This window comes from Andrographis paniculata, unplaced genomic scaffold, assembly GCF_009805555.1.
Source record: "Andrographis paniculata isolate CXL003 unplaced genomic scaffold, ASM980555v1 Contig34END, whole genome shotgun sequence".
Taxonomy (NCBI): domain Eukaryota; kingdom Viridiplantae; phylum Streptophyta; class Magnoliopsida; order Lamiales; family Acanthaceae; genus Andrographis; species Andrographis paniculata.
In genome coordinates, this window is record NW_026137567.1 from 4,166,893 (window position 1) to 4,179,967 (window position 13,075).

A 13,075-nucleotide genomic window follows, 5' to 3' on the forward strand; every position below is an offset into this window, starting at 1 on the left:
ATGAACTTGTTTTCTTTCTACTGTTTCAATGGAATAAAAAAATACATATTATTTTTCTACTATATAGTTCATGCATAACTATTTAAGTGTCATCATATAATATAATTCAACATATCTCAATAGATATATTTATATAGAAAAATACAAATATAAAATTATACAACACATACTTCTATATTACATAACTATGTAGAAATATGTATTTGTTTATTTTGAATATAGATGCTGATTTGATAAAATTAACACAGTATTGATTTCACTCAATCGGCATCCTAACATGCGGCATACAAACACATATGCATGGGATCACAATAACATTCCAAATTTAGAAACTATACAAATTAAAATAGAAAGAGATTGGTATAATGTAAAAATTCAATAATTCATAAATCATTAACATATATGGATGCACTATTAATTGATATATAGAGAGAGAGAGATCTCTTAGTTTTCACAAAAATCACATACATACAAAACATATATATATATATATATATCAAATGACAACGTTAGTATGCCTCCTTCATTACCACAAACAATATTTCAATTATTCAAATATATATATATGTATATATATATATATAGACTATAGAAGCTTCATTCATCAACTTTGGCTCTGCAGCAGCAGAAACCCTAAATCCGAATAATCACCATGGCTATCGAACCCTACCCCGGCCTCCACCCCCTCTCCATGGCTCAGCTGAGATGCAACAAATTTGTCGAGGTCTCTCCAATCCGTAACTTTCTTCGAATCACCTCCATTCTTACTGATATCTTCTCGGGCAGCCGGAGAAACAACCAGTGCTGCTTTCACCGGTGGCGGCGGCTGTAGTGATGGACTTTCCAGCTGCGGGAGCTGCACAAATGGATCATCGTTCGATTGGAGGATATGTAATAAGTTCTCATTGGATTCTGTCTCCTTCTTGCAGATCAAATTCTGGCTTAGGTAGTTCGAGTGATGTTGAGGTTGTTGCTCCTTAGGTTGTCTTGTTGTTATCAGGTCGATGGAGTCCAAACCCGCGGTTCTAATAGCATGGCTTGGCTCGTCGTAGTAGTATGTCTCCCAACCTTCGACGCTGCTCTTCATTTGCCCGGTCGCCCGTTTCTTGAAAGCCCGGCAAACGACCCAACCCTCTTCCTACAAGGAATAATTATAATGTTACTTAGTAATCCCTGCGTCATGTCAAAATAGACTTATTTGATTTGAGTATGAGTTTTAATGTGATGTGTACTTTTTGTCTTATATAGTAAAAAGAATGGTTAGTATTAAAAAATGGTACGATTTTTTACTAAAAAGAACAAAAAAAAAAAAAAAACTCTATTTTTGTTATATATGACAGACAAATAAGAAAAGTGAAACAAAAAAAGAGTATATAATTGTGGAGAAAATTATTCCTATGTTCCTACAAGAAGCCGAGGAATATAAATCGAATGTATCGCTATGTCGAACTATATATAAAGGGTTTTAGTGTACATCGATCGATTGTCCTAAATACCATTTTTATTATAATTGTTAGCAAATTTAGAAAATTCCATACATTTTATTTGAAAGTTAAAACAAACCTAAAATTAGTACATCAAACGATGAATATTAGTTACAAAAGTGAGAGTGAAGTCGAAAGTAGATGGACCATTAAAGGACCAAAAGAAAAATAAAAATGGAGTGATGATATATGTGAAGAAATGCAAATTGTCCAAATTAATTAATTCGATGGTTTTCTTGTCTGCAAACACTTTTTGTTAGAACTCATGCAAGTAAAAAAAGTTGGCTGCAAATGGAGAGCACATTGATTTGCTGAAAAAAGTAGTGGCTTTTGACTACTAAGAGCCAAGGAATTAAACCTCACACCAATCACTTTCAGACATGCATATGCATAGTGTTATAATATAAATTATAATAAAGATCAAGAGTGCATATATGTCACCTAACATGCAAGCTAAAAGTCTTGCATGCCTCACAACTTGGAAAAAAAAAAAAAAGAAGTCGCCCTTTTTTGATGAATATTTGTGAAAATTTCAAATTTAAATAATCTAATAAAGCTAATCATCACTGTTAACTTGTATATTTTATCAGTTCTATTTTGGGTCATAAAGAATAAAATTGTGTATGCAAATTGCGAGACTTATAACAAGAAAATGGAGTTTTTATTTTTCTGTAAAATAAAGTGTAAGATGGAAATAAAACTAAAGAGGGTTATAAGATCGAAATAAAGTATATGAATAAATTTGTAATTTTTCCATCATCAATACTTCAGGCATATGTGATATGTATATTATATATATATATATATGTGTGTGTGTGTCTTTTTTACTTAATCCTATGCACTTGATCATGATGACAATCAGTAAAATGTGATGTAGATAGTCTTGAGTTTTCACATTAATTTCACATGTGCATGATAAAATTATAATATGTAACTATACTTAAAAGATTTTATTTTATTTTGTGTAAATGCTGTAACAATTATATATGATTAAGTTGGATAAAATAAAACTATGTAAAACAAAACGCTAAGTATTAATAAAAGTGAAAAGTAGGAGCACTAAGTCTTCAATAATAATCCCATGAACCTAAGCACACCTATAGAGTAGATCGTAGGCCGGTTAATTTTATCTTCCAAACATTATATTTGAGAAGAACTATGTTAAATTTTGTGTATTTTAATTTCTTGATGTTGTCTTGAACAGTTAGAATTATTTCTAAACACATATGTACTTGAACTTGCCTGTGGAGGGCCATTTTCATCGCATTCGAGCCGGTATTCGTGCATAATCCAGTCGGTTTTCTGTCCATTTGGCGCTCGACCTTTGTAGAAGACAAGAGTCTTCCTCATGCCGATGAGCTTGTTTCGATTAAACACGGCCTTATCTCTTCCGGTGGCCTTCCAAAACCCGGCAATGGTTGCTCTGTTGGTTCGGGTTCCTGTCGGGTACTTCTTGTCTTTGTGGCTGAAGAAATACCATTCGTTTTGCTCTTCGTATCCGATTCGACATTTTTCTGTTAAACCATTGTTCATAGGCTTGTGCTGATCATTGATCTTGAAAATAATTTAATTGAATAAAAGTGTATATAGTTCTATAAGATAGCATCATAGATTATTACCATGAATGATGAATAATTTGTGTTCTGTATGAGGGTTTTTGTCTATAGAGGGATCACCAATGTTTTTATGAAGTAGTCTCGAGTTAAAGATTACAAATTTATTTAGAGAAATGGTTAACATTACATTTTTACAATTTCGGATAAATTAATCTTTCTTGTGCAAATTAAATTAGAACACGAACAAAATTAATTTATTTTTGAAAATTGTTAAATAATCATCTCACCTAAAAATTTAAATTTATATATATCATTAATGATATATTAGATAATCTTCCAACAATAATAAACAAGAACCTATTCATTTGAATTTTATCAGGGGCATGAAAAAAAATGATATGTATATGTATATATATATGTATAAACTCATGAACTGATTTTAAGACGAAAACCCTAATGCATCAACACACGAAACCATGGATAATCTTTAATAGAGAGAGAGAGAGAGAGAGAGAGAAAGAGAGAGAGAAGGAGAGAGAGTATAGGTACCTTGAAGATCCCATGGCTCAATCCTGTAGAGATCGATATCTCTGATGACATCAAGATCGATCTTCTGGGAGGCGACTTTCTTCCTGAGATAGTAGCCGACAAGCTCTTCATCGGTGGGATGGAATCGGAATCCGGGAGGAACAGAAGATTCCGCCGCCGCCGCCGCCGCCGTATTATCCATCACACATATATATATGTATCTATATATAGGCAGTAGGTAGGTAACTGAGCTGCATAAAATTCACCACCGCCACCACCACTACGAGCAGAGAGCAGCAGCAGCAGCAGCAGGACAGAAATGGAGTCAACTTCAAGGCTATAAAAACGTATGTATCTTTTACTCCATCATCTCTGAATCATAATTCTGATTGGACTCAAGCTACCTAGTGTGTGTATGTATATATATATATATATAGACACACGCATATGTGCACAGAAATTATAAAGTTGAGGGGCAAAGAAACTGCAAAAGATGGATGGAGAGAGAGAGAGAGAAGAGGTGAGAGAAGGGGTGTTTAATTATGAAGGCTACATATGAAAAGATGACAAGTGCTGCTCAGATATAATCATCAGCTCATTTGCAATCCCTTCTTCTCTTCACAATTCATCTCTCTCTCTCTCTCTCTCTCTCTCTCTCTCTCTCTCTCTCTCTCTCTCTCTCTCTCTCTCTCTCTCTCTCTCTAAAGTTCATAAACGCGTGGCTTAAAGATAATGCTTGTTTTTTCCATTTTACAAATTTCATTTTCTTTACATATAAATATGTTTGTTCATCCATAGAATAATAAGAGATGAAGAAGAAAATAAAGAAATTTGAACCCCCCAACCCCACCCCCCCAAATAAAAAAAAAATTAATGATGAGGAATTGCTCCTGCTGAAAACCAAGAGTGAGAAAGTCAGAGAGAGAGAGAGAGAGAGAGAGGGTTGGCGATGGAAAACGGACAAGTAATGATGTTGTCTTGTGTGCTGTGCTGGTGAAGGTAAATGACACTCCATCCACTACATATATATATATATATGGTTAATATTTATATTTATATTTTTCAACTTTACAATATTGTTGTGCAAAATGTATGTATGGTAATTGGATTTCGATCCTGTCGAATCATGTTTTGTGTAGGGTGGGTTGGGTGGGGTGTGGGTAGGGTCTACATGAATTCATGCAGCAGGGATTGTCTGTAAAAAGTTTCTAAATTAGATGGAATCACTTCATCACAGTAACTACTTTCAGATTAACGGTGATGTGATAAATCGATCTATACTATGTCATATATGTATCCGATATTATCTCCTATATTTTACTTTATATATTTTTTTATTTCAAACAATTTTAGCTTTTTAGCTAAGGATTATTACATTCCGCACACAAAATTGACATATTTAAATTACAGACATATGTAACATATAATTTGGTGATTTACTTTTTGTGTAGAATATTTTTTATTTAGAGTTCAAAATTTATATATAGAGCTGATAATATAATACGTAGGGTTTAGGGTTTATTACTAAATTATTGGTAGATTTTAGAACCGCAATTGTTTTAGTAAAATAAATAAATCATTTATAGAGATATAAATTTTAATATATAAATTTAATTAACTAATTCATTGTTTTTTTTTTTTTAAATTAAGGCCTTCCAAGACATGAAAGGACCTCTCAAAAAACAAGTGTATAAAACAGCAATGTATTAATATAAATATATATATATATATGTAAATCAATACATCTATTCGTAATTTATTTATTATGATTTTATATTTCATTCAATTATGAGTTTACTATACTGAAGTGGAATGTTAAAAAAACATTATTAAAAAGAACAAAAATGCATGGTACTAATAGGGTTAGTTTGTTCTTGTGTTTGTATTTTACTTGTCGGATGAAATAATTTTTAATTGTGATGTTTTGTAAAATGAAGTATAAAGCTTCTGCAACAAAGAAATTTAAAAAATTAAATAAAATTCAAAGAATAAATTAGTAAGGTTTGTGTCTTTTGCCATTCTTTATTATTAAGTATGAAACAGAAACAGAAACAGCAACAGATGTCCTATTCTATTTCTGTGAATGTTTCGAAAGCTTAGCATGAGAAGAGACAAGAAACTGGGTGATCGACAGACAGACAGACGAGGTTAATTATCTGATTAATTGATTAATTAATTAATTAATTATTAATCCCAGCTGATACCATAGATAGATTTAAAGTGGAAAGCAAAGCATGCAGTTTTATGGCCATTTGGGAGATGAACTCTCTCTGACCCTTTTGTCTCTTTGTCTCTACTTCACACAGCACACACACACAATTAACCACCCTTACATACATATAAACTCTCTCTCTCTCTCTCTCTCTCTCTCTCTCTAGAGATCTCCCTCTCTCCCTCTAGATATATATATATATATATATATATGATTGAGATTTCTGCACCAGCAGTTCAATACCTAAACTTATTGTAAGTGTGTTTTGTATCAGCAAATTAGTATAAGCATTCTATGTAGTGTCTGTCATGCAAGTGAAAACTATATATATGTATATATATATATTGCTAATCAATATATTAATTAATTAATTATTGACACATGAATGAATGAATGCTCACCTGCGGCAAATGGAGATATGTCTGGACAGGTGTAGGTAAGCTACCTACAATTTATGGGAATCTTGGAGAACACAAAAGAATGTATGAGGAAGACGATGAAGAAGAAGAAGAAGAACAATAAAAAGACAGCAGAGCTATATATATATATATTAATTAATTAAAAAGAAGGTAGGGAGTAAACAAAAAGGAGTTGTGAGGGAAGAGGGACCGCTCCCGCAATTGCGCATGGCTTGCCTTGATGGCTATGTCCCCATTTTTCATTTTTCATTTTTTATTTTTCATTTTTATAAAAATTAATTATTTTTTATTTTTTTTTTTATTTTTTTTTGCTGAGGTCACCTTCTTGCTTATTACAGAAACCCCTTCTCATCGATCATTTCCTCTACTCACTTTTTGTTTCATCTCTCTCTCTCTCTCTATATGTATATATTATCCTTTGCACTTTGCTTTTCATCATCATCATGAATTATATATATATATATATTAATTATTTGAGTTCAACTTAATTCATTGTGTTTATGCCCAATCTGATTTGTTAATTTTTGGGGGATTAGTTAATTGAGTATAGTTGAAGTCACACTAATAATTAATTATTATGTGAAACTTGTAAGTGTACTACTATAGATGGAGTTGAGTTGATATATGAATTAATCTTGAGAATGTATTAGTTACTTTACTCTCAAATGTCTTCTGTTTTTTCATTTGTTCCAGGATATATTTTGGAGAATTCGATAATTGAATAATGATTAATTGGAAATTGGAAAAAAAAAAAAAAAGGGTTCTTAGTGTTACATCAAATTAATGAATATGTGGTATTCTCTTTAATTTTAATTCCGGTAGGTATTTTCTAATGATTACCTTTTTAAAATTTTGCAAAGCACTCCTTCGTTGATCATCTTGACCATTACACATGTCCTATATATATATATACTTCTTCCATCTCACATATAATTTTATATTTTTCATTTTTGTCATTCTCAAGTATTATTTTACTTCCTTTTTGGAAAAAAACACATTTTAATCATATTTTAAATTTTAGTATAATTTATAATTTTTTTAATTTTTATTAGACTAATTAGTTATTTTAATTTTAATTTATAATTATTTTTATTATATTATAATTAATTTTATTAATACATTATTAATTATTTATTAATTATATCTTCCTAAATTCTCGTGTTTACGGTAACCCTGACACAATATTTAGAACGGAGGGAGTATATTTTACGAAGAATTGTAGGAACTGAATGGTATTTTTGTGTTTAATATATAAACTAAATACACCCTAAATATTCGAATTTTTCCTACATCAAAATTTGAAAAAGACACATTAGTTCCATGTAATGACCATGAATAGTTGCTCCTTGAGAGGAGAGGCCAAATAAGGATTATCAATCCTAACAATTGTGACTTTGCTACGAATTATTGTAACAAGTGGAGTTGCTCAATTAAAACATTTCCGATGAATATGATGAAAATGAATACAAGTGCATAAATTCCCAACGTTTTGTAGGAGATTTTTTTACGACATCCTCAAAAAATAGTTTCAAATAAAATAAATCATAACTAACCCAAGCATACCAATTTTCGCTCGATATGATATTTGGTTGCGCAATCAACATTTACAACTTTGCTATGCTAATTACTATGTCTATATTTCTTTGATTTTTTATTTCAGATTTTACTATTTGAATTTTATATTTTTTAAAAAATAATAATAATTAAAAAAAAATCTTACAAAATATTATATCAAATATTATTTAAATATGAAATTTAAATTAAAACTTCCCAATCCAATCCAAATAAACAGGCCCTAATGTTTTTGCCATTTTGATAGAGCTATAAATCATTTACAAGTCAAATGAGAAGTTTCAATATATCATTCAACTTGTTTAGTTCAAAATTCAGCTAATATTTTATTTGATAATGTTCATCAATATATGTTGAAAGAGTAAAATTGATATATTTTCATTCGTCCACTTATAAAGTATATATATTTATATTTTAAAATATTCAATTACAAAGTAATGATTTTAAAAATATCTCTTTTTTTTTATAAATACTTTTACTTTAGCATCGTATTATTACTTTTACATAAAAAAAAAAAAAGGTTAAAATTATATTTACATTACATTTAACGACTCATTATAATTAAAATACTATTATTTTTTAAATTTTGCACCAAATTAACATATATTTTCAAATTGGACGGAATTTCTTCATATTCACATCTATATATATATAAGTATATTTTTTTCATACTACATTGTGTGTTTGTTTGGGGGTTTGGATTTTGGATTGAGATTTGAATATTAAAAATTTTGAATGTGAATAGTTGTATGATATGATATAAATAGGTGTTGATGTGATGTTTTGAATGTAAAATTAATTTTTAGTATAATATAAAAAATAAAAAATAAATATTTAATTTGATATTTTGAAAAAAAAAAAATGAAATGAATAGTAGAATTTGGAAAAAATCCCTAAATAAACAAACAAACACACCCCTAAAGTCTTTAAACAATAATAATAGTAGTAGTAATTATTATTTGACATGACTAGCCAAGTTTGCACCGGACACTATTTATATAAATATTTTATAATTTTTTATATTAATTATTATTATTTATTTTAAAAAATATATATCATATCAAATACTTTTTTTACTACATATCACAATAATTCTTTAATTTTTTAATTATTTTTAAAAACTTTCAAATTCCAAAACTTTGCAAACTTCTTGTTAATATAATCTCCCTAGTAGGGGTGAGCAAATATCCGAAATTCGAAAATTCAATCCGAATCAAATCGAAATTTAAAATTTGGTTCGAATTCTCGGATTGGATCGGATTGAATTTTTAACAAATTTTGAATTTTTAGATCGGATCGGATCGGATCGGTATCCTTCAAATCCGAATCAACCCGAAATCCAAAATATAACATTTTAATATATTTTTTACTATACATATTTAATATTTTATTAGAAAATATTATATTTTAATATAAAAAACTCAAATTTATTAATTATATTTTAATATATTTAATTTTTATATATTATATATTTAATATTATAAAATAATAATAAAATATAATAGAAATAATAAAATATTTAGAATTTCGGATTTTTCGGTTTGGTTTGGATTTTTTAGTTCGGATTATGAATTTTTAAATTTCAAATTTCGGTTATTCGGTTTGGTTTGGATTTTTTAGTTTGGATTACGAATTTTTAAATTTCAAATTTCGGTTATTCGGTTTGGTTCAAATTGATTTTTTCAAAAATTTCAAATTTTCGAATTGGTTCGGATTTGGCAAAATTCGAACAGAAAATCCGAATGCTCACCCCTACTCCCTACTATTTGTTTTAGCATATAATGCAAACTATTTAAGTATTATCAGGAATGACCAAAATGGTTACTAGAAGATAATGATAGTTAATATATTGTAAGTTTGTTGATGTTGAGTTTGCATTCATTATGTTAAGAAAATATTGTTACTATGACAGACTTACCATGTCTTAACAGGGATGTTTTCATACACTGCTAAACATTAATCGAATGAGTTGAATTTTTTTAAGTGTGAATTGATCACAATTTTCTAGACGCTTCTATCTAAAAGTTGTGATACACCAGGAGTTGAATAGTCATTTGTCGGAGAGGATGTGATACGCCCAATGTTGAATAGAGAGGTTAAATAATTGAATATGCTACTGTGACATCCCGACCCGCAAGTCACGCAAAGTTGGGCATGTCAGGATTATACACTGGTTCGACAAGCCAACACGAATTCTTTCAGATTAACCTTTAATCAACTTCAGATTGTCTAATAAGTCACGCAAAGCATGGCGTTTCAGGATTGTACACTGGCTCCGTAAGTCAACACGAATTCTTCTAGTGCGCTCATGTCCTCACTCACGCAAATTTGGGAGACTTTCCGGTGGTCATCCATCCTCAAATTACTCTAGGATAAGCACGTTAACTCTAGAGTTCTTTCAGCAGGGCTCACAAAAAAAGAAATGTGCATATTGTTGACATGAGTAGTCTATATATTCAATTTATTTAACATATAATCAACTTCGAATTGCCTAATATTGGCTCATTTACACACGGGAGTTAGCCAAACAACGGGCCAACTCCCAACTCCGAGGGTATCACAGATACTCATGTCAACAATGTGCATATTTTTTTAAACTCTGTTGAAAGATCACTTGTGTTGACTTGCGGGATCAATCGAATCCCGATATGCCCGAAAAGTTCAGGACTTGTGTTTACTTGTGAGATCAATCTAATCTCAACACGTCCAGTCAGCGTAGCTTGAGAGCCGGAATGTCACGGTATAAACCTAAAAGATTGAACTTATAAGATTGTTTAATGAACAGGCTAAGTTGTGGTACAATTAATAATTTTAAGTCATTTCTATTACTGAACATGAATTTGAGTTCGAGTTCACATATAAATTAAAACCCGATTTCAAAAGCTTGACTCAATTCTCCCACTCATGAACAGTTATAATTCTTTACTCCACAACACCCCTTAAAAATAAAAAATAAAAAATAAAATAAAATAAAAAATCTACAAATCATTGTTTAATTCGTGTCCTCTCTCTATTAGTAAATCATAGTCATTGGGCATATAATTATTTCAAACTTCTATATATATATATATATAAGAATTTGTGAATCCACTATATATCATTTCGTATGAAAAAAAAAAAAAAAAAAAATGAAGATTACTATATTTTACCAGCCATGTATTTTGGAGTGAAATCAAAGGTTACCATCATATAAACTTCCACTTGGTTTTGTTGTGCTTTTGATTGAGTCGACATAAACAAACAAAAAAGATATATAGAAGGATACATACATATATATATATATATAGAGAGATTAGCAAGATTGAGGTGGGCTTATAAATTCCACTTTGGTTTCTAAGTAGTGTCGACCTCCATCGATCAATCTGATCCATTAATTAATATTATAGAACTTGGCCTGGCCATCTTCCTCAACCATATCTCTCCAAGAATATATATATATATGATCTTGCATTGTACGTACTCTAATAAATATTATGTGTTCCCCTATATATAGATCTATTTTCAGTTTGTCTACATATATGTATGTATCTATATAAGCAATTGGACAAAGCTGCAAATTGACAATTTTTTGAAAAAAAAAAAAAATTCTTCTTATGGTTTTGCTTCTTGAGTCTCTACTGTGTTTTTTTTTTTTTTTTTTTTTGGTTATGCCATTTGGATAATATTCTCTAGCAAAATTATTCCTGACCATTGTAGGGTTTTTTAGGATTATTTTTGTCTATGTTTATTGTAGAAAGTAGAACTGTCAAAACGGGTTAGTGGGCCGGATTGGCCCACAACCCACCCTAACTCGCAAATAAGTAGGTTGTTTGCGGGCCAACCCGCGGCGGGGTGGATCAAAATTTCATCAGCCCAACCCAATCCACTGCCGGGTGGCGAGCTAAGCGGGCTAGCCCATGAGCTTTTTAAAAATATTAAATTAATATTAATATTATAAATATTTTCGTAATTAATATTTAAAAATAGCTAAAAATAATTTTATTGTAGAATTTAAATACTAAATATTTTAAAATAAATAACAAATATAAAAGTTCTCAATTCTAAATATTATTAATTGGTGTATTTAAAAAATTAATAATAAGAAATACTTCATTTTAAAAATAAATCATAATTAATTTTATGAATTTGTAAAATTATAAAATAATAAAATAGAAAACAAATAAAACAAATTATGAAAAAGCGAAACAAATAACAATGTCATGAATAACATAGTTAGAGAAGAAAAACAACGCGTAGACAATATTGATAATATATTTAAGATAATGATAATATAAATTTTATTTTATTCATCTTAATAATGGTATATTTATAATTTATAAAAAATTAAATTATATTCTTATATTAATATTTGATTAATTTTATTATAATTTTTTAATATGACAGTAAAAAATAAAAAAAAAAATACGTTTAGTTAGACGAGTAAGTATTAATTATAATATTTACTTGACCCGCGGGCTAACCCGCTCCACTGTAGGTTAATCCACCCTCAATCCGCGGCCCATGTGGGTTGGCCGATTTAGGCCCGTATTTTAATGGATTTAAACAATTACAATCCAACCATTCTTAAAAGAAGACGGGACGGGCCAACCCGACGGGCTTAACTCATTTTGACGGTAAAGCGACATGCCTTCAACACTGATTCCAACCATGTCTTTCCCTCTTTCCTGCTGAACTACTTACACAGATTCCAATCGAAAGGGGTGCCATTTTTGTAATAATTTAAAAAATAATAGTACTTTATTAGTTAGTGAAAGTATCGATTTTCGTATTTTTATCTTTAATTTTATGTATAAAATAACTGTATTTTTAATGATATTTATAATTTAAATAAAAATTAAAAGTTTTTTAGTATTATTGTATAATTATTTTTCTTAAATAAAAATATTTAATATTTTTTTGTGTAACAAACAAAAATAGTAAAAAGATATTTGAGTTGGGACAAAGTGACTATAATTTTAAAAAAATTGACATTATTTATCATTAATGATAGTTTCTTAAAATGTTCTAGTAAATATAATTTTAAAAAATATATATCACATTAAATATATAATATTAATAAGTATAAATATTTGAGGGTTTAGATTTTGAATTTAAAGAATTGTATAATATTATATATATAATGTAAATTTAATTTTTAATATAATATATAAAAATAAATAAATAAATAAATACTGTTTTTAATTTGATATTTAAAAAATAGAATAATACTCATGTCTTTAACGGTGATATTTATCTTTTGTCGTCATTTGTACAAATATTTTTCTATTATTATTATTATGAGACATCAATGAAAATATTTTTATA

The 13,075-nt window shown here is 29.1% G+C and overlaps 1 protein-coding gene across 2 annotated transcripts; it reads right to left on the bottom strand.

Moving 5' to 3' along the window:
* Positions 1–376: 376 nt before the first annotated feature.
* On the bottom strand, positions 377–6,262 carry LOC127248466 (NAC domain-containing protein 37). 2 transcript variants are annotated; one of them, XM_051270815.1, is made up of 4 exons: positions 6,182–6,262; positions 3,590–3,848; positions 2,727–2,998; positions 378–1,138 (listed from the first exon to the last, which is right to left on the bottom strand). In XM_051270815.1, exons 2-4 carry the CDS (start codon positions 3,768–3,770, stop codon positions 605–607), a joined length of 987 nt encoding a protein of 328 aa, XP_051126772.1. In that variant the 5' UTR covers positions 3,771–3,848; positions 6,182–6,262; the 3' UTR covers positions 378–604. The 2 variants fall into 2 exon arrangements, with proteins under 2 accessions (XP_051126773.1, XP_051126772.1); XM_051270816.1 differs by lacking the exon at positions 6,182–6,262 and having other exon boundaries at positions 377–1,134; positions 2,723–2,998; positions 3,590–4,209.
* Positions 6,263–13,075: the final 6,813 nt, after the last annotated feature.

Coding starts and splice junctions, on each gene's coding strand:
- LOC127248466 (XM_051270816.1), bottom strand. CDS start 3,770: ATGGATAATACGGCGGCGGCGGCGGCGGCGGAATCTTCTGTTCCTCCC. Junction 2,999..3,589: donor TGAGCCATGGGATCTTCAAG/GTACCTATACTC, acceptor ATGGTTTAACAG/AAAAATGTCGAATCGGATAC. Junction 1,135..2,722: donor AAATGGCCCTCCACAGGCAA/GTTCAAGTACAT, acceptor CCTTGTAGGAAG/AGGGTTGGGTCGTTTGCCGG.